General features: G+C 47.4%; 1 protein-coding gene across 3 annotated transcripts in view; it reads right to left on the bottom strand.

Annotated features, from left to right (window-relative positions):
• Positions 1-26,629, bottom strand: part of MGRN1 (mahogunin ring finger 1) — a 395,304-nt gene that overhangs the window by 260,254 nt on the left and 108,421 nt on the right. For all 3 annotated transcript variants that reach the window (XM_086941276.1, XM_086941277.1, XM_086941278.1), the window contains exon 7: positions 22,923-22,989. In XM_086941276.1, coding sequence (XP_086797402.1) covers positions 22,923-22,989 — 67 coding nt within the window. The remainder of the gene's footprint in view (positions 1-22,922; positions 22,990-26,629) is intronic.

The following is a 26,629-nucleotide window of genomic DNA, read 5'->3' on the forward strand; positions in this document are numbered from 1 at the left end:
AGTTGAAAAGTTTTGAGTGCCAAGAATATCGCTAGCAACTCTAGATGGTTGATATGCAACAGCTTTAGTTGGTTGTTCCATCGACCTTGAGTCGTGTGGTGTAAGAGATGGGCTCCCCATCCTGTGAGGGATGCGTCTGTTGTGAGCCCTATTTGTGGAACAGGCTCGAGGAACGCCAGTCGTCTTGCCAAGTTTTTGGTGTTCCACCATTGCAGAGAGTGATGCGTACGGCTGTCTACCAACACCAGGTCTGTGAGCTGACCTTGAGCCTGATTCCACTGTTGTGCTAGACACTTTTGTAAGGAACGCATTTGCAGTCTTGCATGTGGCACTATGAAGATGCAAGATGCCATCATGCCTATTAATCTCATGAACACTCTTGCTTGGAGAGACTGTTGGTGTTGAAAAGTTGAGACTATGGCTTGAATGCTCTGTATCCTGGCTGGACTGGGATACGCTAGAGCTGTAGATGTGTTTATGGTAGCTAGCTCCTAGATACTGATGCAAGTGCGAAGGCTCTAGGCGCGACTTTGTGTAGTTGATCGTAAACCCTAAGTTGTGCAACAGTTGAATTGTCCGCTGAGTGTGTTGTACACATTGGTGGAATGATTTGGCTTTTATGAGCCAATCATCCAGGTAAGGGAAGACGTGTATCTATTGTCTTCTGAGATGTGCTGCTACTACTGCTAAGCACTTCGTGAACACCCGTGGAGCTGTTGTGACACCAAATGGAAGGACTTTGAACTGATGGTGCTGTCCTTGTATTACAAACCGTAGGTACTTCCTGTGAGCAGGATGTATTGGGATGTGAAAATAGGCGTCCTTTAGGTCTAGCGTTGAAAGGAAATCGCCTTGTTGCAACAGTGGGAGCACTTGTTGCAGAGTGATCATATGAAAATAATCTGATTGTATGTAAGGGTTGAGGGGCCTGAGGTCGAGAATTGGTCCCAGTGTCCCGTCCTTTTTGGGAATTAGAAAATACAGCGAGTAAACCTCTTTTTTACTTCTTTTTGTAGAAGTACTAGAACTTCCTGTTGAAGCAGAGTCAGGTGGTCTGTAGACATAGGACGCTGCCTGGGAGATATGTTTGGGGGGGGGGGGGGTTGCTGTAAGTTATAGGCAGTAGCCATGTTGGATAATCTGTCTCACCCACCTGTCCGTTGTGATTGAGTTCCAGACAGGCAGGAACTGTGTTAATCTGCCCCCCACAGGAGTGGAATGCTGATGGGGGAGCAGAGGGAAGTCACTGTTTAGTTGTGGAGGAGGAGCGGTTGCTGTTGTTACTGCGTCCTCTTCCCTTGTTATTATTGCCCCTGTATCCTCCTCAAAAATATCCTTTGTTAAAGGATGTTTGTGTTTGTGTCTTGAAAGATGTTGCTGTGTCTGCTCCAGTCTGCTTGGAGCCTCCTCTATAAAAGGAGCGACGAAAAGAACCTCTAGTCTGTGTGGACTGTAGAGCTCCCATTGACTTTGCCGTATCTGTGTCTTTTTTCATTTTCTCCAGTGTAGTGTCTACTTCTGGACCAAATAACTGGTTTTGGTTAAAAGGCTGGTTCAAAATTGTGGTTTGCACCTCTTGTTCAAACCAGGAAATGCGCAGTCATGCATGTCCCCCGAGTATCACGCTAGTATTTACAGCTCTAGCAGCTGTGTCTGCGACATCTAGTGAACATTTTATTGAGGCATTTGATATTAATTTGCCTTCTTGAATGAGCTCAGTTGCCTGATCTTTATACTGATCTGGAAGGTGCTGTATTAGTGTCTCTAATTGGTCGTAATGAGCCCTGTCTTAACGTGAGAGAAGGTCCTGTGTATTCGCAATGCGCCATATATTTGTAGCTTGTGCAGCAATCCTTTTACCCGACGCATCAATAACTTTGGATTCCTTGTCAGGTGGGGGCGTTTCACCAGAAGTCTGAATTCGCTCTTTTCCTTGCATTGGACACCACCAAGGAGTCTAGAGGAGGATGTCCCTTAATATAGGTTGGGTCAGAGGGTGCAGGCCTATATTCCTTTTCTATCCTAAGATTCAGTACCCTGGCACGTACAGGATCTTTGAATATTTCTGGAGCGTGCTGAATGACTCCTTTGATCATGGGAAGAATGTGAGTGGATCTGTGTGATGGCTCAAAAGTATCTAACAGAAAATCCTCCTCAATATCATCAGAGTGCATTGTAACATTGTGGTAGATAGCAGCTCTGTGTAAGAGGTGATTAAAGCCAATGCTGTCCTCTGGAGGAGAAGGCCTTGATGGGTATAACTGTGGATCCAGGATATCAGGCACATTATGAGGTGGAAAAGTATAAACATCCTCATCTAAAAGGATATGTATTTGGGTCTGCATTCGGATCCTCCCCACCACCTAAGTCATACTCCTCATCAGTTTGTGGTGAATGTGAGGATGCGGGAGAGGCTACAGGAGAGATTTGGGGTGAAATGTAAGGAGGGATAGGAGAGGAAGGAGATGCTGGAGAGGGAGGGTGCATAGGGGAAGTTGCACAGTCCTTTTTGGCAGGAACCACAGGTGTAGGTGGTGTTTCTGCTGGTCTCTTCTTATGAGGTATCGCACCCACATGTCCAGTCTTTGGGTTTATGTAGATCCTCTTGTTTAGGATCTGGTCTGAACAATTCTTCCTCTTCTTCCTCTACAACCTTCTTCGGCGTCGTTTTTTTCGGTTCTGACGGAGGTTGCTTTTGTCGTTTTGCCTTGGGAGGCGTTACAGTGTCCTGTGGCAAAGTTCTTGGTGCCAAAGGTGTTGCTTTCGGCTTGACAGGCGTGTCCGAGGGCTCTGGAACCTCGGGATCCGGCCTTGCGGGTGTTGTCACCGGAGCGGCAGTCTTCAGAGTGGAAGCTGACTTTCCATCTTTATCTTTGGAAGTCGACGGCTTCGGAGCCGAAGCTTCTTTCGGTACTATATTAGTCTGCGGTGCCGAAGGATCTTTTGATTTCGGTGCTGAAGAGTCTTTTGCTTTCGGTGCCGAAGAGTCTTTTGCTTTCGGTGCCGAAGAGTCTTTTGCTTTCGGTGCCGAAGAGTCTTTTGCTTTCGGTGCCGAAGAGTCTTTTGCTTTCGGTGCCGAAGAGTCTTTTGCTTTCGGTGCCGAAGAGTCTTTTGCTTTCGGTGCCGAAGAGTCTTTTGCTTTCGGTGCCGAAGAGTCTTTTGCTTTCGGTGCCGAAGAGTCTTTTGCTTTCGGTGCCGAAGACTCTTTTGGTTTCGGTGCCGAAGACTCTTTTGGTTTCGGTGCCGAAGACTCTTTTGGTTTCGGTGCCGAAGACTCTTTTGGTTTCGGTGCCGAAGACTCTTTTGGTTTCGGTGCCGAAGACTCTTTTGGTTTCGGTGCCGAAGACTCTTTTGGTTTCGGTGCCAAAGAGTCTTTTGGCTTCGGTGCCAAAGAGTCTTTTGGCTTCGGTGCCGAAGAGTCTTTTGGCTTCGGTGCCGAAGAGTCTTTTGGCTTCGGTGCCGAAGAGTCTTTTGGCTTCGGTGCCGAAGAGTCTTTTGGCTTCGGTGCCGAAGAGTCTTTTGGCTTCGGTGCCGAAGAGTCTTTTGGCTTCGGTGCCGAAGAGTCTTTTGGCTTCGGTGCCGAAGAGTATTTTGGCTTCGGTGCCGAAGAGTCATTTGGCTTCGGTACCGAAGAGTCATTTGGCTTCGGCGAAGAGTCTTTCGGACTCGGTGCCGTTGGAGGTGGTGGGATCGGCACGTGCGGTTTGCTCGATGCCGAAGCACCTGAAGGCGTAGTGGTCTTCCTTGGAGCCGAGCTCGAAGTCTGGGCTTCAATAGGGGGCGCTTGGTCTCGACTGGGCCCCTGGGCGGAGTGCTGGCCTTCGCCTTTGGCTTGGGCAGTGTATGGGGTGCAGGGGCAGAGGTACTCACGGGTTGACGTAATGGAATCGAGTCGTCCGAGTCCTCTGCCTCTGATATGATCTGGAGATCTCGCGAATCATCTTCTGGAACGAGCGGAACCTCGTCATCGAAGATATTCTCCGGTGCTGGGGCTGATCTCCTCATCTCGTGTCGACGGGCCCTCCGATCCCGGATGGTCTTCTTTGATCGGAAGGACGCACAAGCTGTGCAGGTCGACTCATTGTGATCCGGTGATAGACAGAGGTTGCAAACCTGGTGATGATCGCTATGCGGGAATTTTGCCTGGCATTTCGAGCATTTCTTGAATGCAGTTCTTTCCATGTAGTGTAGGCCGCACGCCGTTGATAGGCCTAACGGCCCACTTCGATGACCGGAATGGAAGTTATGTCGTCGAAAAGCCTTGTCTTCGATGTCGAAGGTAGTTTCTTGAAGTTTGTGGAAGTTTTGCGCTTCGAAGTTGCTGGAAAAGTTTTTCTATTTATTTATATTTATTTTGTGTACTTATAGAGCGCAGTCCTGTCACCCAAAGGGCATCCTGGCGCTTGAACTTCGAGCGGTTGCACTTTTCACTGCTCAAACAATTTTAGGAAAGAAATGTGTTTTTAACGCTTTCCTGAACAGAAAGTAGTCCCTGTGGCTTCTCAAAGAGAGTGGCAGGGAGTTCCAAAGTTTGGCCGCTGCAACACTAAATGAGCGGCCGCCCATCCTAACTCTCTGAAACCTCGGGACTACAAGCAGTTGTGCCGAAGAAGAGCGGAGGGGCCGTGAGGCAGAGTACCAAGCAAACATATTCTGCAGAGGTACTGGGCCCTGTTGATGTACTGCCTTAAACACCAGACACGCGGCTTTATACAGCACTCGCAGGTGTACCGGGAGCCAATGTAGATCTCTTAAAGCTAGAGTAGAAGAGCTAGACCTAGGGCGGGAAAGAGCCAGCTTGGCGGCCATATTCTGCACCCGTTGTAACTTCCCCAACAGGTTTTTTGGAGCCTCCAGAAGTAGCACATTACAGTAGTCTAGACGACTAAGTATGGTACCACGAACTACTTCCGGCCTGGCCTGGGCAGGGAGAAGGGGCAGAACTTTACGCAGCATGCGTAGCAGCATCATGCACGTAGAAATGGTTTTATTGACGTGCATGTCAAGCTGTAAATTTTGGCCGAAGATCACCCCCAAGTTACGAGCTGATTCTGCCGCCGACACTGGCTCGGGAAAGGTGGCAGGCCGAAGTTCTCTGGAAGTACCCGCGGGATCCGATCTATGGAACAATAGAGCACCTCCGTCTTTGAGCTGTTAAATTGTAAGGAGTTGGCCCGTAGCCAGTCCGCTGTGGCTGCCATACAGCGATGAAATGTCTCCAGCGGGACCGCATTGTTTCCTTCCAGAGAAAAGACCAGCTGGGTGTCGTCGGCGTAATTAAAAGCCGAGACACCAAAAGATTTTATAAGCTGGACCAGGGGGCGGAGGTACAGATTAAAAAGTATAGGGCTGATGGCTGAGCCCTGTGGGACCCCCTGCCCTACTTTCCGTGGCTCAGAGCGAAATGGAGGGAGCGAGACCAACTGTTGCCGGCTGCCAAGATAGGATATCAGCCAGTCTCTTGCACCCTCTGTGACCCCACAGTCCTCTAGTCTCCTGATAAGGGTCCGATGGCAGACCGTATCGAACGCGGCCGACATGTCGAGCAGCACTAAAAAGGCTGCCCGACCACTGTCGACATGCGAACGAAGATGGTCCAATAGGGTTACCAGTGCGGACTCTGTCCCGTGCCCGGGGCGGAAGCCAAACTGTGCCTCATCGAACCATCCGATATTCTCCAGGAAGCCTGAGAGTGAGCGGGTCACCCATTTTTCCATGATCTTAATAGGAAAAGGGAGCAAGGAGATTGGTCTATAGTTGGAAAGGCAGGCAGGGTCCAACGTTGGTTTCTTGAGCAGAGGTGACACTACTGCTAGCTTCCAGCACTCGGGAACAGATGCCAACTCCAAAGACTGGAGACAGATGGAATACAAAGGCTGAAAAAGTTCCCCGTGGAAAACCTTCCAGAATTTGGGAGGCAGTGGGTCGAGCGGAGAGCCCGAGGACACCATATGTGCCAGGCTGCAGAATTCTTCAAAGGAGGGACAGGGAAAGAGTCTTAGTTGGGGTCGACTGGAAGAGGTATCCGGAGCTCCCAAGCAAAGAACTGGGTTGCTCGGCTGGGGTCGACTGGGAGATCCGTCCGGAGCTCCCAGACTGGGGCCAGGGGCACCCGTCTGGGGTCGACTGGGCGGGCCAACTGGAGCTCCCGAGCCGAGAGCTCCCAGTACGAGAGCTGAGTCAGTCGGCTGGGGTCGACTGGGTAACCCGTTCGGAGCTCCCAAGCCAAGGCTAGAAACAACTGGCCGGGGTCGACTGAACAGGCTAACCGGAGCTCCCAAGCCAAGAGCAGCAGGCAAAGAGTTTTTTAAGCCCTCTAAGATCTTTGCAGTCTTCTCCTCAAAAGCACCCGCCAGGGAGTCGCACAGGGCCTGCGACGCAAGGACGTGTTAGCCACACACACAGGGTGGGACAAGTCCCTGACAATTTTAAACAGGGCTTGAGATTTATTAGGCGCTTAGTTCAAGGTGGATTCCAGAAAAGCCGCCTTAGCCAGCTTAATCTGCGCCTTGTAGCCCTGCAGTGCGAGCCTGAACGAGGCCTTTGCTGAGGTTGAATACTGCTTCCTCCAAGCTCTCTCAGCGCATTTGCAGCTCAACTTCAACTGTCGTAGCTCTTCCGTGTACCAGGGAAAAGCCCGGTTCACTCTCCCTCGAGACTTACGAAGGGGCACAACCTTGTCTAGCGTGTCAGTAATGGACCGGCACAGAGTAAGATAACTTTCCTCCACCGAGTTACTCAGACAGAAGTTGTCTGGTAGTAAAGAAGGCAGTGAAGATGAGCTGAATAGTCGGGACCAAGGTCTACCCAGTTTCGACAGTCCTACACCGGCTGCTTCAGAGGGATAATCCCCTATGCAAAGGGAGAAAGCCACCAGTGCGTGGTCGGTCCAGCATTGGCATAGGATATCTTTGACCACTACTGATTGAGCGTCAGCGAAAATCAGATCCAAGACATGACCTCCCCTGTGAGTCGCTGAACGGATCAGTTGCTGCAACTGAATGTCGCCAAAAGCTTGGCAGAGTGTCGTAAACGCCCCATCCAGTGGACCACCCTGCCATAAGTTGAAGTCCCCCAGGACCAACAGCTTAGAGTGAGTGTTAGATAGGTCATATATCAGGTCAAGGAAGTCTGATAGGGAAGGTACAGAGCCCGGTGGACGATAGCATAGCACGCCTGTGAGCAGTGTTCTCTCCAGATCTTTATTAGAGAACCCCATCAGTTCGAAGCCTGAAACCTCACTAATTTTAAGCTGGAAGAGACCCAGCGTTTCTCTATAGATAATACCAATTCCAACACCTCTGTTCTTCGGCCGAGGGGTGTGAATGATTTTAAAGCCTGGGGGGCAAGCCAATCCCAATTCAACTAGACAGTCCTCCCGAGTCCAAGTTTCGGTTAGGAACAACACATCCAACCCTGAGGATTCGATCAGGAAGGCAATCTCTGTATGGTGCTTGCAAAGCGACCGAACCTTAAGCAGTCCGCAAGACAGAGATTGAGACGGGAGTAGAGCAGTAGCCTTCTGAGTCGGGGGCGCCTGAGTCGGTCTTAGTTCCAAAAGGGCAGCCCGAGAATAAACTAGGCGGGGAGAATGCCATCCTTTTTTATGGTATTAGACCGAGCGGAAGTCCACCTCCTGCGTCCCTTGCCCTTCGCAAGATGGCGCCCGAAGTGCTCCCTGGCTTCAGCCCCACCCAAGATGACGGTCGGACCCGCTAGTCTGTCTATATCCCGCCGAATGCGGGTGGAGGATAATTAAAATGCAGGTAAGCCTGTCCAATTCCCCGGCCTACGGAGCCGACACTAAGTGAGCGGCGCAATTATTAGCAGGATTAGCGAGCTCAAGCAGCTCTCTGACGCGATGCCCAGCAGCGCAAATAAGTTTTAAAAATCACAGTTAAAATAAATTTACAGCAAAGAGCGCGCAGGCCAAAAGTTCTGACCTGTCTACGCACTCGCTGGCTTAAATAAGCTCACCAAGTGCGGAAGTCCGCCTCCTGCGTCCCTTGCCCTTCGCAAGATGGCGCCCGAAGTGCTCCCTGGCTTCAGCCCCACCCAAGATGGCGGTCGGACCCGCTAGTCTGTCTATATCCCGCCGAATGCGGGTGGAGAATAATTAAAATGCAGGTAAGCCTGTCCAATTCCCCTGCCTACGGAGCCGACACTAAGTGAGAGGCGCAATTATTAGCAAGATTAGCGAGCTCAAGCAGCTCTCTGACGCGATGCCCAGCAGCGCAAATAAGTTTTAAAAATCACAGTTAAAATAAAGTTACAGCAAAGAGCGCGCAGGCCAAAAGTTCTGACCTGTCTACGCACTCAGTGGCTTAAATAAGCTCACCAAGTGCGGAAGTCCGCCTACTGCGTCCCTTGCCCTTCGCAAGATGGCGCTCGAATTGCTCCCTGGCTTCAGCCCCACCCAAGATGGCGGTCGGACCCGCTAGTCTGTCTATATCCCGCCGAATGCGGGTGGAGAATAATTAAAATGCAGGTAAACCTGTCCAATTCCCGGGCCTACGGAGCCGACACTAAGTGAGCGGCGCAATTATTAGCAGGATTAGCGAGCTCAAGCAGCTCTCTGACGCGATGCCCAGCAGCGCAAATAAGTTTTAAAAATCACAGTTAAAATAAAGTTACAGCAAAGAGTGCGCAGGCCAAAGCGCCGGAGCGGAAAAACTTTCATCCGAACCCAGTGGCGGAAAAAAACAATCTAAGGATGGAGCCAATGCCCATGCGCAGTATTGTCCAAGGGAGGAGTAACCTATATCGTGACTACAAAGACTTCTCCAAGAAGACAACAACCTGCAATCATCCGAGCCCAACACCAGGTGGCGGTCTAATGCATAGTGTACGAGCTGCAGCTCATATGCCTCGAACAAGGCATTACCAAAGGAAAGTAACTTGTTCCTCTGCCAGAGACTTCTAACCGCAGATTCCTCACCTTGTGAACAAATACTAAATCAGTACCTCTCCAGATGGTGGGTATGTGGAATGACTCAGCCAAGGAAACCCTGCACGACAGATCCGGCAAAGTGCCCATCCCACCAGACCTGGCTGTCCAAGCAAGTGTTCTATGAATGTGTGGAAGGGAAATCCAAGTAACTGGTTGGCAAACACCCATAACTGGCACACCACGCTTTAACCCAGTAGTACCAGATTTTGCCCTGGTGAAATGAGTGTCCAATCCTTCTAGTGGGGCTGTTTTTGTCATGCCTGCTTGCAGAGAGCGGGCGCCGCACTCGTGACTGGAGATGTGTTTGGCAAAAATGATGTGGTTGGCAAAAGCTCCCCATACGATGGTGTGCGCATTGCGCATGCGCACGGTAGTTCCTGGTGCATTTAGGACCGCCTTTCCTTTCCGGAAGCGCTTCGCGTCTAGCTAGTGTTTCTGGTTCGTTCCGGGTCACTGGGGGAAGTCGTCCGTGGAGTCAGCGGTTGGCGTCTCTCCACCATCGGCGTTTTCGGCGGTATTTGTGAGTTCAGGAAGATTCCTGAAATTACGTCTTTCATTTGATTTATTATTTATGGCATGTTAGTACTTTTGGTTTAGAGCCGGTTGGCTCTCTATGGATTTCACTTCGCTTTTTGAATAGCGAGTGCCTTAATAATTAACTGACTCGAGGGTAGTCAGAATACGATGTGTTATCTCTGAGTGTATTTTCCAGGATTTAGCACGTTTGGTGTTATTCATCTTATGGACTTCTGCTTGTGTTTCAAGTCGAAGCCCTAGTTTTGTTGGGATTTTGTTGTATCTTACCTTGTGTCTGTGAACAAGGGAATTGGATGCTTGGAGCCTTTATAAGTGTATCCTCTGAAGTGAAGAGGTACAGTGCATATACAGAAAAACATTACATAACTCTAGAAACCTTGTGTCAGTACCTAATCACATGTTATCTTGTTTTTAGGAGAAAACATATATACATAGAAATCAAGACTTTCTTTTATACCGGGAACAAAGCTAAACACACAACATCCCATAGGTATATATATAAATATATTGGGCTCTAAGAACTCACATTCAGGAAAGCTGGAACAGAACTATAATAACCATCTGCTTTGTTTTGTAGATACAAATTTGGTTAAGCTTAAACCTGTCCTGTTAGACGATTGCTGGTTGCAGTGTCTTCCCCTCCTTTCCTTGTTGTGTTCCCCCGTTTTCCCCCAAGTCACCGCTTCTGTGTTAGTCGTTATTTCTGACACAGAGAGGTGATTAGGGGCGAGATTGGGGGCTAGGCATCAAGCTCAGTGGCACTCCTGCGACAATTGGAATCGAGCACGACAGATTTTTAGCCAGCTCACAGCAGATCTTGATGCATAATACAATCCATCAGGCGATGGTTCTCTTCTGCACAGCTTTGTCCTTTTTTGCTCCTGAGAACCCAATGAAAGGTTGGTGCTCCTGTTGGTTGTCTGGTCTGGTCAATGTAGAAACTCAGGGCACTCTTGGGGTCCAGATGGTGGAACCGCCCTTCTACTTTGGAGGAATGGAGAAGGGGGGTGGCATGGTGATTTTTTTTGTGTGAAGGATCAGTTTGTCTGGAAAAAATTAGGTGTATAGCTGCACCACAGATAGCACTTTATGTTCCCTGACTCATCTCGCAGATATTATGGAGACAAGAAATGCGGTCTTAATGGTGAGCAGACATAGAAGACAGCTGTGCATTGGTAAGTGAGGATCAAATTAAGGTCCCCCTGCGGCATAACAAATGGTGCAGGCAGGTACAAATGGATCAGCCTAACTGGGCTTAAAAAAAGGCAGAATATGAGTACATAAGACAACTTGGAATTTACGGTTTGGATGTTGCAGGAGGAACAACAAACAACAAATTTCTCCCAGCATTTCGCGTTTACAGTCTTGGTAGATGGATGCCTGGCTGCCCAGATAACATCAACCACTTTGGGAGGAAGGTCAAAAGCAATCAGCTGTTGCAGTTCAATCTCCATGCGTAGAAGTGTAGATTGTGAAGGCTCGGCTTGAGACTCCACTCTGCTCTGCTGCTGCGACAGGAGGTCCTACTCAAGGGACAGCTGGATCGGAGGACATGTGACCATGGCCAGAAGTTCTGAGTACCTTGCTCTCCTCGCCTAGTCCAGAGCCTTTAGGATGACTTTGGCCTAGGCTTTCTTGATTTGTTTCAGTTATCTGGGCAGGAGAGACATGGGTGGAAAGAAGTACAGGAGGCATGATCCCTAATGGAGGCGGAAGGCATCTCCTAGGGGGAGCTGCCTTGGGAACTCTATCATGCAAAGGTTTGGACACTGCGCGTTCTCTTTGGTGGCAAATAGTTTGAGCCAGGGCCCTCCATTTTGCTGGAAGATTCTGTGTGCCAGCTCAGAGTGTACCCGCCATTCATGATTCACTAGGCAATGGCAGCAGAATTTCTCCACCTTGGTATTAAAGAACCTGCCATGTGGTGGGTGACCAAGGAAATGCGATGATCGTGTAGCCACTTTGAAAAGGCTTAACGCCTCTTGGCACAGGATCCCCGATTCCACACCGCCCTTTCTGTTACAGTACGAGATGGCAGTAGTGCTTTCCAAAAAAAAATGTTTCTGTTCCCTTTTGTTAGTAGGGAAGAACAACTTTAGTGGCAAGCGAATCCCTCGCAATTCCACCAAACAGATATGGGTAGCCAAGTCTCCGCCGGAGTACTCGGATCTCCACCTCTCCCAGATAAACTCCCCAACCCAGAATCTATGGATCAGTCACAACCGCCTGCTCTGGGTGGGGTAGGTAAAGGAGTCAGCCGCAGGTCCAAATACAGTCAAGAAGCCACCACTGCTGGTCTTTCACAGTCTCCTTTAACACCTAGGTGGACTCTTTCACGTAGCCTTGGGGCGGATCCCACTGCACAGCCCGAATGGGTCACCTGGTGTGGTCGACAAGCAGGATGCCAAGATGCCCAGAGGTTTCAGAGTTGCTCTCACTGAAACCCAGGGTCAAGAGTTGAAACATTAGGATCATAGCACGAATGTCCTGGACCAATTGAGAAGTTGGAAAGAGCACCATATACAGGGTGGCACAGATGAAGAGAAGCCGTTGTGAAGGGATCATTGTGAATTTGGAACATGGATGGAAAATCCCAATGATGTCAACAGGCGTCCATTGTCTGGAGGGGTCTAAAGGCTCCATGAGGTGAGCCTACATTGAGGAGTCAGTCATTGAAGAATGAGAAAAATGGTAATCCCAACCTCGGCAGATGGGCTTCAACCACCACCATCACCTCTGAACACCTGAGGTGCACTGATAAGGTCAATGGGGAGCATTAAGAATTGAAAGTGCTCTTCGCCTACAAGACACCACAGATAATACCAGTGGTATTGCAGGATGGGAATATGAAAATAGGCGTCCTGCAAATCCAATGCTATCATCCAGTCTCCTGGATAAGGGGAAGACAGAACTTGGGCCACATGAGCATTCTGAACTTGTACTTCCAGAGGAAGAAGCCCAGAGGACGAACATCTATGATGGGGCGAAGGCCTCAGTCTTTCTTCTGCACCTGGACATAACTGGAGTAATAGCTAGTCCTGATCTCTAGCGTTGGCACCCTCACTATGCCTCCATTGCTAAGACAGTCTGATCTTCTCTGCCGATTATGGACAAATCGTCCTCAAGAAGGTCTTGTGATGTTGAAGGCATTTCCTATGGATGGGAGAGAAAAGGTAGGAAGTAAACCTGTTGCATAACCTGAAGAACTCATTGTTAGGACGTGATCCATCCATGGAGGTCAAAGGTGATAAGACATCCAACCGGCCAATCAGGAGCCACTGAAGCAAAAGGAAAGTGGTTTCGGGGCAGAAATAGGGATGGGGGGCCTGCTGAGGTCTGGGTAGTATGTTGCCCCTAGGGCCTGGATACTGTTGGTCTGTTCCCAGCCTCTTCCCAAAAATGTTTAAGAGGCATGCTGCTGCTGAGGTACATATTGGCAATGATATGCACTGCTAAAGCCTCAAAAGGGTAAGTTACTTGTGGGACTACAAGTAGGCTTGCCTAGGCCTACAGAGCAAGCATTGAGCTTGTTCTATTTCAACCCTTTTAAGGCAAAGTCCGCCTTCGCTCCTAACAACCAAGAGCCATCAAAGGGCATATCCATCAAGGACTGTTAGACGTCTGAGGAACAGCCCTTGAAACAAATCCAGGTGTGGTGCCGAAGCAGTACGCTGGTCCAGACTGCCCTACTCAGACAGTTGGTGGAATCCAGGTCTGATCGAATATAGTACTTCCTGTGTCCTGACCATTCAAAATCAAATGTTTTAATCTTGGTTGCATTTCCTCTGGGACAGCTAGCAAGAAGTCCACCATATTATCCTACAACATTTGCTAATGCCTTCCCAGGAGGCAAGAAATATTTACAGACCTGAGGGCACGGCTGGAGGAGGAAAACATTTGTTTGCCAATGTCTCCATTGGTTTAAACTCTCCTTCAATGGGAGTTGTGGGAAAGGTATTGCGGTTCTGATGACTGGTGGACACATGTACCAAAAAGCTCTCTGCGGTAGGAAGCTGGAGGAGAAAATCAGGTCCTCTAAGAGCAGGTCAGTGCTGCCTCACCACCCGCGCATTCAATGTTTTTGTTTAGGTTTATATGATTTGCATGGCTGCTTCCAATGAAATGTCCCATTAGTAGGATTCTATTGTATGATTGCTACCCCGATAAGAAGGAGCACCGAATTGTAGTGGGATGATTTAAAAAGTCCTGTTTCCAGCGGGTTTCAAAAAACTACTTCAGGATGAATTTTATGCAAAATGAGTGGCATAGTATTGCAGATCTTTGGCACAAGATATCTAAATAAACAAACCCCTACTTTCTTGTCTTGGTAATTGGGGGACCCCTCCCAGCAGAGACCACCATGGGGACCCGGAAGAAGTGTACGTTTTTATTAACTTCTGAAGATAGCCTGGACAGGTATTAAAGAAAATCCTGTACATGTAGCACATGGCTTTGAATTGGATCAATTTACCAATTGGCAGTTAATATATTTCTCCAAGATGTGTCCTGGGCAATGGGTTGTTGAGCTTTGAATCATCTGAAGACATCTTAGCCGTGTCTGAGAGAGGCCTAAGTAAAATACATTACTTTAGACCATAAGAGAAGATACTAGGGCTTCGACCAGAGTTTCCTGAGCCTAAGGAGGCAAGAACCACAACACTTTCTTCAGATATCGTAGCGTCCCAAAGGACCTAGTTGACATTGTCTTAACTTGGTCATCATAGGTGAGGTTCTGATCCAGCCAGACATCTAAGTGTTATACTCTAAGCTTTGGATGTCGACAAGGTCTCAAGGAGTCTAGCTACCATGCAGGGGACCAAATGTTTGAATGGTTCCCCTTAACCATCAACTCCCTTTTCCCCCTATTGGGCTCAAACAACTGTTGCTCCTCTACTTAGCCACCTCAGGAAGAGACATCAAACTAAATGGCGTGGTGCAGTGTGATGATCAATTGTGTGCAACATCCTGGTTTTGCCCAGGTGCCCACTAGGATATCAGTCATGACCTTATTAAAGGGTACTAGACAGGCTGGTTTGTCCTGGGTTAATGACCTCTTTGCATGTTTGTTTTCACCTCAGTAGTAGGTAAAGTGAGGTGGGCCTTCACCGCCCTGCTTATGACTGTGGTGAAGGAGGCAGATTCTTCCATTGCCATAGCCCATGTTGGAGAGACCTATATCCGAGGATGAAATAAGTCCATTGGCATCCAGATAATCAAGTATATTGCCATCATCATACTGTTCTTGGTCATCTTCATTGTCCCGATCATCATAGTAGGGGGCATATGTATACGGTTTGGATTTGGCATATTGTCTAGGTTGATTGGATGGCTCACTTTATCTCAGACGATGGTTACTGCATCGATTCTCGGACCAGTGGTGTTGGCAGTGTTGCTGAAGATCTGCTGGCTGTAATCCCACTAGTGGCCCCCTCGGATTCATGGGACCCAAAGAAATGCCAGAAACACTCAATGGGACATCAAAAATGGCGTCTATGGCTTGTTTTTGTGCTTGGACCTTTTGTGGTATCGCTGAAGGGCCAGGGAATTCATGCCACCTGTGGGCCAGTGTTGGAATCTGTTCCAACGTGAAGGACCAGCTCCTTCACCTAGAGGTGCCCGGGGCACGGCTCGGAGTGGTGTAAGTGACGGGAAGCTGGAGACCCTTGTCTGGTCTTGATGTGTTTCTTGGCGTTTCTCAACTTAGGTGACCTCAGTGACAAACGGTCACAGGGGCGAGAGATCAAACTTCGACCTGCATCATTTCTATGGCTTTGAACGGTGAAGTACGGCAATGGCAAGTTTCGCTTTATGTCGCAGATAGCCTTAAGGTTGATTTGGTTAGGACTGAGGCATCAGAGACGCATACTGTTGGCATCTGTCATTGACATATGACAGACACCACAAGTCTAAAAAAACTTTAGTTTTGGGGGTGGAGAGACCTACTGTTATGTTATGTTATGTCAGGTTATGTTATGTTATGTTATGTTATGTTAACGAAATGTATAAAGCGAATGGCGACCCCAGCACCGGGGCGTCCCGGCGCTAGCAGATCGGATGACAAAAGTAAAGGTGGAAGCTAGGGAAAGGACAGCCCAGAAAGTCCAGTACAGGTGCAACAGGGCAAGAAAACGCCCAGACTAGATGGAAGCGAACAGCCAGGTTTTAATCTGTTTTCTGAAAGCCAAGTGATCTTGGGTGCAGAGGGCCGAGATTGGGATAGAATTCCAGAGGACAGGAGCTAGAGACCTGAAAGAGCGTCCGCCCGCTCTGCTCCTGCGCACCCTGGGCGTGCAGGCCAGGTGCAAATCAGCAGAGCGCAGACCCGTGTAGGTACATACAATGAACAAAGTCCCTGCAGAATCTGGGGGCCTTGGCTAAACAGGATATTATGAAGGATACAGAGAGTTTTAAAATGGATACTCCGTTCGATCGGGAGCCAGTGTAACCAACGCAAGAGATGGGAAGTGTGACAGTATTTAGGAAGGGCAAACAGAGTGCGGGTGGCAGCATTCTGTGCCCCTTGTAATCTCTTTGTGACCGTTTTATTGGTACCCAGTAAAAGTCAGTTACAGTAGTCCAGACGAGAAAAGACTACTGATTGAATGATCATCTGACGGATGGGAGCAGCAAAGAATCCTAAGATGGGCTTCAACTCACGTAAGTGGCCAAAGCAAGTGCCTGCCACTTTGTTGGCATGCAGTTCAAAGGACGGGGAATTATCCATTAGGAACCCTACATTTTTTACTGAGTTTTTTGGCTGGGGGGTAGGACCCAGCACAGCGGGCCACCATTGGTGGTCCCATTTGTGCGAGTCTCTCTCAAACAGGAGCACCTCCGTTTTAGAGGAGTTAAGTTGGAGGTAATTACCCACCAGCCAATCTGAGATTGCCAAAATATCCTCCTGGAACCTAAGTTTATCTAGGCCGGGGTCTTTGGAAAAGGTAAATAGCAGCTGCGTGTCGGCCACATAGGATAGCATATTAATCCCCCGGGCCTTGGCGAAAAGGGCCAGAGGGCGGACGTACACGTTAAAAAGTGTAGGGCTCAGCGCAGAGCCTTGTGGGACACCGCAGTTGAGGGGATGGGTATTGGACTGATGAGGGGGGGCATGGATCTGGAAGGAGCGTTCAGATAGAAAAGATGCAAACCAGGCCCAGGCTGTTCCACTAACCTCGATCTCCCTGAGTCGATGGAGCAAGACCTCATGGGAGACCGTGTCGAAGGCCGCACTCAGATCAAGCAGCACTAGAGCTGTGGTGCCACCCTCGTCCAGTCCCGCCCTCAACTGCTCTGTGACTGCCAACAGCGCAGATTCTGTGCTATAATTAGACCGGAACCCGTTTTGTGACTTGTCCAGTATCTCATTTTCCTCTAGATACTTTTTAAGGATGGTGTTTAAATGGGATTCCATGACCTTCGCCAAGTAAGGGAGCAATGAGATGGGCCGGAAATTCTCAGGAGCAGATGCGTCCAATGTGGGCTTTTTTAGGATTGGAACGACCTTAGCGTATTACCATGATTTGGGGAGCACAGCTGACTGGAGTGATCTATTAATCAGTACCCTCCCCTCTGTCAGGAGGCAGTCTTGAACTTCATAAAAATGTCCGGTTTGACAGGGTCGGCAGGAAAGCTGGATTTCACCTTGTTGGAGATGGTTTCCATGTCTTTACAGGTCAGGCGGGTAGGGCTTGTAGGAGGGGGGAGGAGTCGGAGATAGTGGTAGAAGGCCAAGAATCCGGTACCACCCTACGCACATCGAGGGTAGTATAGATTCAGTCAATTTTATTAATAAAGTACTGGGCTAGAGCTTGGCAATGCTGGTTGGAGGAGATGATATTATTGGAGGCTGCTGTGGGTTTCGTCATATCATTGATGAGAAAATATGGTTTTAGAGGGATTAGCGCTTGAAGTGATTAGATTGGTATAAAATGCAGCTTTTGCCTTTTGAACAAGCTTATGATAGGCTTTGATCGCCCGTCTATAGAGTTGTTTTGCTGAGGGGTCATAGGAGCGTCTCCAGGAACGTTCCAAGGATTTGCAATGTTTTTTTCCTGCCTTAAAGACTCGTTATACCAAGCTTGGGATTTTGTACGCTTAGCACAAGTCAGTTGTTTAGGAATGCAGCAGTCTAATGTACTGCTAATCCAACTCCTATAGACCTTGCCCGCTTCCTCCAGATCGGTAGGCCATGTCGGACAGGAAGATTTTAAGCTGGACGCAAAGCCGGTGGTATCCAGTTTATGCCATGGCCGTTTCATAGGAGTGCTGGAGGACCTGCAGAGGGGCGTCCGCAAGATCAAAACTCATGAATAAGAAAATGGTCAGACCAAGTTAGCTGAAGAGAGACATGGGCAGTGACAGTATGGATATTAGAAAATACAGGGTCCAGTAGGGGGCCTGCTAGATGGGATAGACCCACTACTATTTGCATTAGTTGGCAGGCCTCCAAGTCCCACAGGAAGTTGGCAATTTCCTCGGAGTCCTGGCGGTCTAGATGCAAATTCAGATCGCCCAAAATGCTGAAATTGGCTGCCTACAAAGAAAGTGTGGATGCAGAGCATACAAGGGCCTCTCGGAAAGTTCTAGAGGGGCCCGGAGGGCGATAGATAAGAAGCCCAGAGAGGGTGAAAGTGTGTGATATACAGATTTTAAACAGCGCACACTCATAGTCCGGAATGTCATGGGGGTGATAGGGTGCAAGAGAAGGTTGATTTAAATATCACTGCTAGACCACCACCCCTTCCGCTGGATCTATTCTTTGCATGCAGGGAATAGCCCGAGGGGAGGGCCAGAGCAGGAATTGCCACAGAATTGTTTGTTAGCCATGTTTCAGTTACAAAAAGTATATCTGGAGCAGAGTCCTGAAGGAGATCAAAAACGTCTCTGTGATGTTTAACTAGCGACCTGCAGTTCAAACTGAAGATATTAATCTGTGGAATGCTGGTCGACCTAGATGGAGACCTATCGGTCACTTCAACTTTAAAACCGCATACCTTACACTGTAATGGAGGCATGGCTGGGTGCAGGCTGTGATTGCCACATGATGAATGATTATGCGCAGCAAGCAACTCCTCCCTGGAGTAGATAGAAGCCTGAATAGGGCCAGGGGGTCTGGCGTCTGGCGGCGTACCGGGGCGTACCGGCGCGGACGGGCGCACTCGGGCTTGCCTTTGGCGGTCCTTCGGCGTGCCAAAGAGCTGAGCACAAATTACATTTAGTGCAGGAAGAATGGAACCAACACCATCGGGTGAAGCTGGCATATTTAGGAGGGCCTAAACGTCACATTTGGGGCAGGAGGGATCAGACACAATGCCGTATGATGCCACCTGCCAACAAGCAAGGGAATTGCTAGCAAGTTTTTGGATCCAGTCCAGCATCACAGGAAATTCACAGGTTGAGGAATCTGCAGTTGGAAGTCTCCATAGGAACTGTGCTGGTTTCTAATATCTATAACTCTTCTGATTTGTAGGTAGATATAAGGTGCGCCTCGTGAATTGTTCGACAGTTTGCCATGTTCCCATTTGCAATGCTAAAACACTTTTGCACACTGGGTAATGTTTCGTTTTGAAAAGCATTTTTTGACTAGCCTATAACTTTGGCGCAGTTTCAAGCATCTTCATGAACTTTTCCCCCCAAAAAGTGCCCCAATGAATTGTGTTCTGCATGGAAAGTTTCAGAGTGATCCATCAAACGGGGGACAATGTGTTTCCTATGTAAATTCCCATACAGTCTTTAGACACGCCTGCAGCCCGAACTACTTGATGGAATCACATAAGTGTGGTAGAAAGGTAGATTTTGGGTTTGCAGATCACACGTTATTTGGTATAAATCCATTCAGTTGTTCTTGAGAAATTTAAGGAAATTCTAATTTGTACATCTATGATCTGAACTAATTTGTGAATAATCACAAGCTTGTGCTCAGATATGCAGAGCCCCGATTGACTGCCAGAACTTCAACTGGGAAGTGTTGGCAGCCACCTTGGGACTCTATTTTTTTCATGTTTTTATGGGAATCTTCTAAAGCAAAGGGGGCAGGGTAGGAATACCTGACCCCTTAAGCTCTGGTCTTGGAGGCCCAGACAGACCCCGGCAGGGAAAAAAAGCACTTTAAAAAAACATAAAGCATTGGTGTGTAATCCCGACAAATTCATGGCAAAAATGAAGAAGAAAAAAACAAGCACGGTCTCCCATGCTAGTTTTGAATCTGCCCCCGGGTGTGCCAGGTCCCGGGGGCATGCTTTCTTTATTAAACTAAATGAGGGGGTGAAAGTGACATTTATAAGCCCCGGGCACCACCACCGCCCCAGGGCTTATGTCAAATTAAAAGCAAGGGTGGGGGGCAGCACACCCCCACCCTCCCGGTACCTGGGGACCACCAGTTACCAAGGGCCACAAATAAAATTGATAGGGGATGGTGCTGCCCCCTGGGAATTTTAGTAAATGTAATGCAGGGAGGCATTGTGGATCCCACTGGGCCCCGGTGATCACCACCTCCCTGGGGCTTTTGTTATATTTAATGGGGGGAGGGGCTGCACAAACTGCCCCCTGCCCTGGGGACCACCACCCACTAGGGCTTTAACTAAAATGAATATGGGGTGGTCAACTCCCCTTCCCCTCCGAGAGCCAGGGTCCACCCCCTCCAAGGGGCTTTTGTTAAATTTAATGGGGCGGTTGCGCGGATGCCCTGAATCCCCGGGGACCAACACCTTCCCGGGGCCAAATACAGGAAGGGAGGGGGCCCCGTGCCCCCCTCCTGGATGGAGGCAATTATGCCCCTGGGGTTCAACACCCCACAGGGCCTGCTCCGTCTATGTCCGGTGGTGCCCACCCCCAGGACATAGCGGTTTGCCTTCGCTTGGCGGGAGATGGCAGCTCTCATCAAGCAAAAGAAAACACATTGACTTGAGCGATCAAACTGCTCCAACTGCTGGAAGCGGAGGGTACATCTCTTTCCCTGCAGAAGACATTAAACGATTGCTCTTGCACAGAGGGAGCAGCAAAACAGGCTCGCGCAGGAGACGGGGAGCCGGCTGGGACCGTCAGGGTCTTGTGTCTTCCCCAAGGTTCCCCATGCTGCACACTGGGTGCCCGGGGTGAGCTCCAAGGCACTCAGGAGACATGGCCAGGCCCTGGGGGATGGGGTCCCCAGGGCTAAGATCAGCCCAAGAAGAGGGGCCGTGTGCCCACTTTCCAATTACAGAAGAGGGCAAAACAGAGGGCAGAAAAGGCAAATTAGAAGCCAGATAAACAAGCAGGAAAGGCAAAACCGAGCAGAAAAACGATCAGGAAAGGCAAAACAGAGATGAAGAGGGCAAAACAGAGCACTCTGAGACTCACGCACCCACTCACAGACCCAATTAGACACTCACGCACCTACTCACAGACCCACTAAGAGACTCACGCGCCCACTCACAAACCCCACCGATGACTGATGCACTCACTCACAGACCTCCTCAGACAGACACACACACTTCCAGACCCATCCTGACATTAACACACACTCACAGACCTATTGAGACACTCATGCACTCACTCACTCACTCACTCACTCACTCACTCACTCACACACTCACTGTCACAAGTCTTTAACTACGCGGACGACAGCCAAATCCTGATCCAGATTGACAACTGTCCTGCAGCACATGTACGGATGTAGAATGTCTTGAAATTTATAGTTAACTGGATGACAGCAAACCACCTCAAAAATCAATCCCGATAAAACAGGTTTTGGCTGTCACCACGAATGTCAACCCTTGGAGTGATCTCTTCTGGCCACCAGATCTGGGCTCCTCCCCTGAGCCCTCACGAGTGGTAAAGAGTCTGGGTATTGAAATTGATGCTAAACTCTCCATGTCACACCAGGGAACAACCGTGGTAGGCACATGTGTGGGCTTATTGAGATTGCTGCGGAAACTTGCCCCCCTTCTCTCTTTTACGGCACTTCGTATGGCAGTGTTGCCATTGATTATCTCCAGTCTAGACTACGGGAATTTGCTGTATGTGGGCCTCCTCAGAAAACTCTTGTCTAGACTTCAGGTAGTCATGAATGATGCTGCCAGACTGGTGTGAGGCTCCCTAGACGAGCCCACGACACCCCCTTACTGCAGCAACTGAATTTCCTTCCGATCAAGCAGAGAACGAGATTCAAGGGGCTATGTATTGCCCACAAAGCCATCCATGGTCAAGCCCCAACATATATTAAGGAACGCTTGGAAAATTATAGGCCAGGACGTTCCCTGCGCTCCTCTGATGCCGGCTGGCTGGTCTGCCCCCGTTTCTTGACTTTGTCCACGGGGGTAGAGCTTTCTCCTCTTTAATTCCTCAACTTTGGAATGAGATGCCAGCAGAGCTCCGCAAGGAGCCCGTTCTACTCCCATTTAAGAAAAAACTAAAAACTCATCTGTTTATTGAAGCCTGGGGCACAATGTAGGCCAATCCTGGGCACACTTCCTACTACGGTACCAAGGTTGGGCATTCTTTCAAGTGCTTAGAGACCAGTGGTGATAATGCGCTATAGAAATCCCAATTAACATTAACAAGTTAGTGGTTAGTTAGGAAATAAAATTCAAAACTCCTTAGAAAGTCACTTAAATAACCAAAGGTTACAGAGATGTCATAGTTAGGAAACATTAAAAAAACCTTAGAAATTAGTTGGGCTCAGATTTCTCTCATACAAAACCAGTGAAATTCTGCAGTTATATTTATCTGAGTTAAGTATAACTCATGCCACCACAATGCACTGCTTATGACCTCACATAATACATTACTCATGACATGGTCATTGACATCACTAATGGCATCTCAAATGATACCACTGATGACATCATCCAGTGAGTGTAAGTGTTTTCTAAGAAGTTATAAGTGTTAAACATATATACTAAGCTACAACAAACGTTTAATTAGTGTACTAGGTGTACTAATAACTTCACCAACAACTCAGTAATGACATCTCAAATGACATCACTGATGACATCATCCACACAAAAGCACTCGCACACCCCCTCATAACCCAAAACAAGTTCTCATACACCCACTCAAATGCCCACACAACCACTCACATACCCATTCACAGATCCATACAAATATCACACAACCACTCTCTCCTCCATAGAGCCAATCACACACCCACTCACTCATACAGCCACTCACACAACCACTTTGTTACCCATACAGACTCTTGACACAGCCACTCACTCCCCCACAAATCTATTCACACACCAATGTATACACCCATACAGTCACTCACACACCCATACAGGTACTCAGATACCCACTCACACAGCCATTTGCTCCTGACTCAGACATCACTAGTTCGGGGGAATGCAAAAGTTGGCTCTTCACTCAGTTTGTCGACAGAAACGTAAAATTGGGAAAATGTCTGACTTGTGAAACTAAATATTCAAATTTAGTCTGAGAATTAACAAATGTTGCTCACCATCCCCTTCGTCCACAACAGCCTGTATGACAACGGGGAAGACTCCTCGATCCAAGTCATAGTTCAGCTGAGGATAAAAATAAGAGACATACATATAAACATGTGAGACTGCTAAGCCATGCATAGTGCTCAGTCTGTATAGAAAACTGTATGCGCACACTGGATTATAAGTGACATTCCACTTTTTCTTGAAGGAAACAGAGTTGAGGTGACCACTTTGGTCCAAACTTAAGCAGAGACACTACTCCATCCCACCTGCCCTTTAAAACTGGGAGATAACCACCTAGACTACAATATCAAAGTAACTAAGCCCCTTTTCGAAAATAAGAGAAAATCTACAAGCATACTTCACCACTAGATTGTAAACACTCCATAGTCCAGGAACAAACTAGGAAAAATCCTTCAATGCAACATCAAATAGATTGTTGATGATCATGAACCACTGGAGTACACTTCAAAAGCTCCTGAGAACCTCAGATCAGGCACTTAGAGACCTGTAGGGTGTCAAGGCAGAGGCCAACACAGGTCCAGTTGCCACCGATCAGCTGAGCAGTTACAGGTAAGTCATCTTGTAGCTTTTATTCTCGTAGCTTAAACCAGAGGTCATCCTTATGACACTTTAAGTCGACTTTATTGTTCATGGTACAAGAGAGCAGGTCCAGTTGTTCTTAAGGGATCTTCTCAGATCACAAGATCACAGGCAGCAAGTTCAATTCACTTCTGTTTTTCCTTAGGTTTAGGAAAGTTCTTGATTGGGTGCAGGGAGATGTCATATTCAAAAACAAATAGGAGGTTCCCCTGTTATTAATAGCAGGGAGGGGGATTGTAACAGTAAGAAAGGTTTGGAATCCCTGACTTTTAGAGTAGCAGATTGAAAATGACTGACTGAGTACTTATAAATGTGGTATAGCTTGAGGGGAATAGTTATCTATACCATAATGCCAAAAGTGAGAATACACACTAGGTAGGATAAGTTACTGAACCACGACTTAATTACCTTGAATTAAGAAACACAATCGAATATAACGGGCAGACAATTTATATGGAGTTATAAAAATGATCATAGAATTTATTATTTACCTCCCAAATGGGTTACAATCTAACACATTATCACAAAATAAAAAAACACCTGACGTGGTAATACAATAAAATATCTCAAACAAGTCAAAGTTAAAAAACAGTCGACGCAGCGTTTCGGTGCTTTATTTCTCTTGACACCTTCTTCAGGACCTTAAGACATTTGACTCCATTATTTCTGTATTTTAAAATTGATGCTTTTCGAATGATTACCACAAGGATTGCAAGCTGCTCAGGTGTTTCAATTCCCTTGAGCTCTTATTATACAAATGAGATCCTATGTATTCACGGAAGAGCCACCATCAATGAAGGGGGAACTTCTTATGGTTTTAAACCTATTATGAAGTTAGCCGGGTCTTTCATGAGTATGCTCGATTTATGCGGTTCTCGAACTTTCTCCAAGTCTTTTCTTTATGAGCGAACAGCGGATCTTGTTTTAAAATTCTAATTTCCAGGAAGACGATTTCACGGAGGAGCAGGGAGGCCATAATTTTAAAACAAGATCCGCTGTTCGCTCATAAAGAAAAGACGGTGGCTCTTCCGTGAATACATAGGATCGCATTTTTATAATAAGAGCTCAAGGGAATTGAAACACCTGAGCAGCTTGCAATAAATGGAGTCAAATGTCTTAAGGTCCTGAAGAAGGTGTCAAGAGAAATAAAGCACCGAAACGCTGCGTCGACTGTTTTTAACTTTGACTTGTTTCTATGATCATTTTTATAACTCCATATAAATTGTCTGCCCGTTATATTCGATTGTGTTTCTTAATTCAAGGTAATTAAGTCGTGGTTCAGTAACTTATCCTACCTAGTGTGTATTCTCACTTTTGGCATTATGGTATAGATAACTATTCCCCTCAAGCTAGACCACATTCATAAGTACTCAGTCAGTCATTTTCAATCTGCTACTCTAAAAGTCAGGGATTCCAAACCTTTCTTACTGCAGGGAGATGTCAACATTTATGCCTGGCACAAGCTATAGGGTGTGAACCATCCTAGGCATGCCCTAACCAATGAGGTTAAAGTTCCCGGGGACAACCCAACCCACTTTCTTTCAAGATAGGGAAAGTCTTCTGCCACACAAAACCTGGGTTCTGACGGCTGGGAAGCTGGGAGGCTATGTAGGAAGTGTATTATGGTATCCCTAGTGTCCTCACACATCTAGCACTAAAATACAGTTTGGTCAGTCGCTGGACACCATTAAACCTAGAGAAAGAAATCTGGTCAAATAAAGCAGAGTTTTCCAGGAACCAGACAAAGAATACATGAGAAAAGTTGTGGCATCCTGTTTGCCTTTCTTCCAAATATGCCCCAGTGTTATATGTAAAAACTAAGAGACAGATGTCTGGTGAGACAAAACAGGCCCTTCCCAAACGAGACATGGGATACACAAGAATGGCTTTGGCATTCTGTTTTCCTTCCTTTCAAGTGCACCCCCAATGTAATATGTAAAACCCAAGCAAACCTGTCAAGCAGGTTTGGCACTCAAGCTGGGTTTGACACTGTAATGTCAAAAAGGATGCTATGAGCCCCAGTGAGCATATTCTGTCAGGTTCAGATAAGTCATCTCTGCTATTTCAGGTCAGCCAATGGTTTTTCCTCTTGGAGGCCCTTTTAACCCTTTTCACACGGATTTAAATGTTGACTAGAGAGCAAATACAAATTTTGCTTACATGAATTTTGGGTAGGGTAAAGATACATTTCTGAAAGGTACTTTTCCTTAATATGTATTGAAACTTCTACCTAAATATTGAACTGGAATATTAAAAACTATTAAAATGCTTTATTATTTTTTTAACTATTCCCATTCCAGAGATACAGTTTAGGATTTGATCAGTATTCGGGTTTTCTGCATAAGACGGCTAGGCCTGCCACAGTGAAAAATAGATTTATGAGCTAGTTACTGTGAAGATATGTTATCATTAAATTTCTATATGTCTTACTTTTAAATGCAAGCCATGTATCCTGCCATGTGGACTGCAAGGCCAACATAGCGGCGATTTATTAATATTTAAAATTGAGGTTTTGACCCGTCAAAATGGCTTGTTTTGACCCATTAAAAGGGTTTATTTTGACAAGCCATTGTGAGGTTTTTAATCTGCCACAGTTAAGCTCCAATGGTAGGCTTGTGTTTTAGAATGTCAATGTAGTGGATGGCACAATGGGAGATGCAGTCCACTAGTGACGTTTAACTGACAGCCCCGTGTACATTTTATACAATATACTAGGGACGCATATGTAACTTAAATATACCAATTAGGAATATGTAATTTCTGGCACATTAAATCGTGGCGCACAATCACTTTTACCAGTGGTTAGCAGGGTTAAGCCAAACAAAGTTCTAAAGCCAGCAAAAATATGGGGTTTAGCAAAAGACAACTACTGGATGAGCATACAAAAAATCAGATTTGTAACAGGCAGTATTTAAAACTACCATCAAGAGACTCATTCACCTGGAATCCCATCAAAAGAAGGGGCCAGCAACTCTACAGCCAAGGTAAGTGGCCACCCATATTTCCACAAGAGAGATGGCTGCCTGCTCTCTCACAGAGAGAGGTATCACCTATAGTGAAAGAATCTATTTTTTTCTACCTCTTCGCAGCTTTCAAAAGTCCTCTATTACTGGCGCAG

The sequence above is a fragment of the Lissotriton vulgaris genome, chromosome 10, assembly GCF_964263255.1.
Source record: "Lissotriton vulgaris chromosome 10, aLisVul1.2, whole genome shotgun sequence".
Classification (NCBI taxonomy): Eukaryota; Metazoa; Chordata; class Amphibia; order Caudata; family Salamandridae; genus Lissotriton; species Lissotriton vulgaris.